This window comes from Glycine max, chromosome 12 (assembly GCF_000004515.6).
Source record: "Glycine max cultivar Williams 82 chromosome 12, Glycine_max_v4.0, whole genome shotgun sequence".
Taxonomy (NCBI): domain Eukaryota; kingdom Viridiplantae; phylum Streptophyta; class Magnoliopsida; order Fabales; family Fabaceae; genus Glycine; species Glycine max.
Genome location: NC_038248.2, coordinates 36,940,694 through 36,946,020, shown reverse-complemented (window position 1 = coordinate 36,946,020; position 5,327 = coordinate 36,940,694). Strand labels below are relative to the sequence as shown.

General features: G+C 27.6%; 1 protein-coding gene across 1 annotated transcript; it reads left to right on the top strand.

Moving 5' to 3' along the window:
- Positions 1 to 868: 868 nt before the first annotated feature.
- LOC100792881 (NADP-dependent alkenal double bond reductase P1-like) lies at positions 869 to 3,526 on the top strand. The gene is given in 6 exon segments (NM_001252964.2): positions 869 to 1,213; positions 1,472 to 1,655; positions 1,823 to 1,989; positions 2,255 to 2,337; positions 2,458 to 2,584; positions 3,060 to 3,526. Coding segments are annotated over 6 exon segments (1,089 nt in total). The 5' UTR covers positions 869 to 943; the 3' UTR covers positions 3,318 to 3,526.
- The last annotated feature ends 1,801 nt before the right edge of the window (positions 3,527 to 5,327 follow it).

Here is a 5,327-nt window from a genome sequence, read left to right as displayed (position 1 = left end):
TCCGACACCGACACGACACCCGTACTACGTTCTATATTTTGGACATTACAGGTGTCCACGTGTCCGTGTCCGTGTCGTGTCCGGTATCTGTGTCGGTGTTGGTGCTTCATAGATTTTGATATTTATAAGGATCAAAAATATATTTTTGCTTTAATTATATTTAAACTAGAAATACCACTCATTAAAAGAAGAAATAAAATATATTAACAAAATCATTAGACGAGAGAAAAATATTAATGACAAGAATAATTTTAAAAAAAATTATAAATTTAAGATAAATTTATTGTTATAAATTAAAATAATCACTTTTTTTAATCTGATGAGTTAGATAATTTGATCTTATATATAAAAACAGAGGAAATACTCATTATTAAAAAAGTAATTAATGTGATCTTAAAATTTGTAAATGACACATAAATAAAAACAAATAAATTAAAAAAATATGACAATTAAAAAGGAATTGAGAAACTTATATGATTTATTAAATATATAAAAAATTAAACAAGTAAAAAAGAAATTATATGAAATACCCTTACTTTGGCGGTATAAGTGCGGCCCAATTTTTTTCAACTTTATATTATAGTAAAAGATTCATAATGTGCATCTAAAATCAACATTTTATTAAATGTTACAATAATTAATATAATTTATTAAATAAATGAAAAATCAAATATCTAAAATAAAAATGTCAAAAGTATCCTTATTTTAGGCGGAAAAAGATACCTAATAATGGCTCGTAGACTTTTACCCCCTTTTCCTACAAAGTATTTAATATTTTGTAGGTGGGGGAGAGGGACCAATCTTGTATGAGCTTTACGTGAGAAGCATATTTCATTATAAAAGGAGCTTATGCTCATAACAGAATGGCATAACCAGAGAGTGCATTTATCCTTTAGCAAAAGAAAAAAAGAAAAAAAAGAGTGCATCAGATTAATTCAGAAGAATGGGTGAAGAGGTGAAAAGCTTGGTTGTTGAAGAGGAAATGGGGGTGGTGGAAAGCAAAGAATGGTACTTGGTATCTTATGCTCCACACGGTGTTCCAACCACCGATCATCTTAAACTCCGCAAGGTTCGTCTATCAATTGCACCTGAATCAATCCCTGACGCCCATGTTGCCATTGAGATGCTGCTTTTCTCTGTAGATCCATATCTTCGAGGCAGATTCACTGGAACCTTAGATGGCCTTTATTTTCCGCAGTTTGAACTCAACCAGGTAGATGACCGAATTTCATAATGAATTTTATTGAAAATGAAAATATTTTTTATTAGTAAATATTAGTTGTTAATTGTTAGTTTTTTTATTAACAAAAAAATCTTTCTTCTTTCCTTTTCCTTTTATCATCAGGTCAACCCTATAAAAAAATATTATTATATTTGTTACTACTGTAATTCATAATGATGACCATAGTGGTAATTAGTACATGCATATATAAACCTTTTTTGACTTTTGGTAATGGGAATTATGTTACAGGTGATCACAATATTTGGGATTGGAAGAGTGAAACGATCAAATGACAGTAAATATGAAGAGGGAGATATTGTTTTGAGTGCAAGTTTTCCTGTTGCTGAGTATTGTGTGATGCCCTCCAGTGAGATCGATGCAAAAATTGATGCTGCAAGTGGGATTTCATTGCCGGATTATCTGAGCACTCTAGGTGATGAGTTACTAAATGGATTTTCTCTCTAACATTTTCAATAACATTTTATTTGGGTATGAGAAATATCCAAAGACATGCATAAATAGAACAAATTAATGTTACCATGTGATGTGCCTACTGTATCTATATTGTGGTGTATATATATATAATAAGTTGCATTGCAGGAGTGCCTGGATTTGCAGCATGGCTGGGGATAGAGGTGGTGGCAGACCCCAAACCTGGTTCAAATGTGTTCATATCTGCAGCTTCAGGTGGTGTGGGAATGATTGCTGGTCAATTGGCTAAGATCAGAGGTTGTAGGGTCATCGGAAGCACGGGATCTGATGAAAAAGTAATATCTTTAAAAATTGTAATTTATATCCTCGAGTGGGGGAAATTTTACAATAATGATCCAAATCAACAAATTGAAAGAAAGTACTAATAAAATTTATCGATATATTTTTTTATTGATAAATGATAGTTATCAATTGTTATTTTTTTAATTTACTGACATATTCAACTTGAATATTCTTATTGCTGTCAACTTATACCTTTCTTATCATTATTTCCTGGCTAAATTTATTTGTATTTTTGAAATATGATGAATGATTTCTCAGGTGAGGCTAATCAAAGAGGAATTTGGGTATGATGATGGATTCAACTACAAAAAGGAAGAGGACCTTGATGCAGTTCTAAGCAAGTAAGGGACATCATATCCCTTCCCCTAATTCGTACCAATTAACTAGGAAATCATTATATATGTCAATTGTATGAAGTTAAGCAAATGTATGACAGTTCACGTACAATTGGAATTTTGCAGGTTCTTTCCTAATGGTATTGATGTTTACCTTGACAATGTTGGCGGGAAGATGCTTGAATCTGTACTGAATCATGTCAACAAGTTTGCCAGGATACCACTTTGCGGGATGATATCTCAATATAACCAGGTGATCAACTGAGTCAATTGGGAGAGTTCATTACACATATGTGTTGTGTGGGTGGGTTTGTCCATATTATATTGTGCGTTTTACCTAGATCTTATACTTGAATTTTATCTTAACCATACACCATGATATATATAACATAAGGGGATGAAAATATTGGACAAATGTCTCTTGTACTGAAGTCCATATATATTATACCTAGATCTTATAACTTGCGTTGGGCTAAGCAAACAAAATTAATATTAGTCCAAAACATATTTTTTACAGGCAAATATATTTCCAGCATATATTAGGCCCAATTTACTAGCTCATTTTGATAGGATCACGTCCACACTTAGTTTTAATTAACTAGCTAAATCTTCTTGGTCAATTGCATGTTAAAGCTTCGAGTATATTGCATATGGTTCACTCTAATTAAGAATTTACCTTCTATACATTACATGTTTTGATTTTACAATAAACAAACCTCGTGGTGCAGGCTTGGACAGAAAGAGAAGGCGTCAGGAATCTTTTGAATTTGGTGGGCAAGGAAGTAAGAATGGAAGGGTTTTTGCTGAAAACACATTTCAATCGTTTTGGAGACTTTGCAAAAGAGATTGAGGGCCACATAAAAGAAGGGAGGCTTAAGCCCAAGACTAAAATAAACTTCGGAATTGAGAGCTTTTTGGATAGCTTGAACTCCTTGTTTTCTAGCTCTAATATTGGAAAAGTAGTTATTCAAGTTAATAAGGCTTAAGTATGCTTGATCAAGTTGCCGTTATAAATTTTCCTCAATATATTTCACCCCCTCTCCCATTTTCCAGTCATTTATTTTATATTTCACGCATGAAGAGAGAATTTGTGTAATAATTATTTGATTTGTGTGAAGGAGATTTTGAATTTTTTCCATTAACTAGTGCAAGTAATAAATTCTGTGTTTCTTCATACATGTTATAAAATTTATTTCCCAATAAGTGGCTTTTTCTCTTGCCCTCCTTATGATCTTTTCATATGCATGGGTCTTGTTCATTTTATATAAATCAAAATAATAAACATAATAATAAGTTGATATATAGAACATTGCACTCGGTCAGGTATTAAAAAAATTAAACATAGTCTATTCTATTAATCAAATATTAGGCTAGTTGGCACTTTCACTAAAGTAACACATTCTTGAGATCAGAATCCAGTTATTTTGAGTATCGGTAAAAACTATAAAGTAACACATTCTTGAGATGAATTAACTTTCAGAATTCAATTGAGTCTAATACAAAACATCTCATCCCCAAAATAGAAAAAAAAAAGAACACCTTAAGAGTTAAAATTATTCTGTGCCAAACTAGACATAGTAAAATGGGGTTTTAAACATATTATTGGGATGAGACTATTTTGACCGTTGATTGAGTCAATTCAATTGTCATACTAGCTATTAATTTTGATTGTTGACTTCTTTGAAAAATAAATAATATAATATATATTAAATATGTACATATTGTATTATAAATAAAATCTGCATATATATTACAATAAATATATAAATAAAATACATAACCATAAACAAAAAAATTATTAATCTGCATGCAAAATAAATAAAAATTAATTATATAGTTTTTTATTCTATAAAATATTAATTATAGTAAATATTATAACTACAATATATATATATATATATATATATATACACACACACACACTAGAGCAATTATTCATAACATCAATTTCTTTTATGTAAGTACTCATCATACATGATGTATCTCCCTTTTTTTGTATCTTTTTCATTTCAAACTTATGATAAAAATTCTTCATTGCTTTCCAGTATATCGTTATAATTTATTTATTTATTTATGATAGTACTTACTAATTAGCTATATTATTTACTTTAATCAATTTTTTATTTAAATTTAATTATTTATTTTATGTTGAAATTAAAATATTATATAATTATTTTATAAATAAATAATATAATTATATAATTAATATTTTATCATTTTTTAATTTAATTAACCAATTTATCTTCAAATTAAATATTTCTTTAAGTTTGTTTAATTATTTTAATTACTAAATTTTTAATTTTATTATTTATTTTAATAAAAAATGTATATATTTATTCATTTTAATTAATAATTTATTTATTCATATTAATTATTATATTATTTAAATTTATTTATTTAATAATATTTTATTAAATTTAAATATTTATTTAAGTCACCATGTTCTTTTGGATGATATCTAAGTAACAATATTTTTTAGGCTTAAATACAATTTTTTTCATCTTATTTTGTTAAATCTACCATTTTGATCTCTCTATTTTAAAAAACTCATAATTTAATCTAATTATTAATTTTGTCTATATTATTTCTTTATTTCATGTAAATTAATTAATTAATTAAATGATTTTTTATGATATCTTCATTCAATATGTTAGATGTAGGATTTAATTAGGCCTAGATAGAAAAGTAAAAGTAGAAAAAATTAAAAATTGATCCAAAATTATAAATTTTCTAAAATATGAAGAATAAATGTCTGAATTTAAAAATAAAAAATTAAATAAATAAAGAGAACTAAAATTATATTGAATTTTATTTTTTAAAAATTAAAAAAGGAGAAGAAGAAGTAGTTTACACAATATATTTAAAGATATGACACTAGAAAGAAGTCTGGGCGCCTCCCACATAGCTTAGTGATTTTAGGATGATGTGACAATAATAAATCCAATTTAGAAATATACTTGTCTCCCTTTAATTTTTATTTGCGTAGCGATCTATAT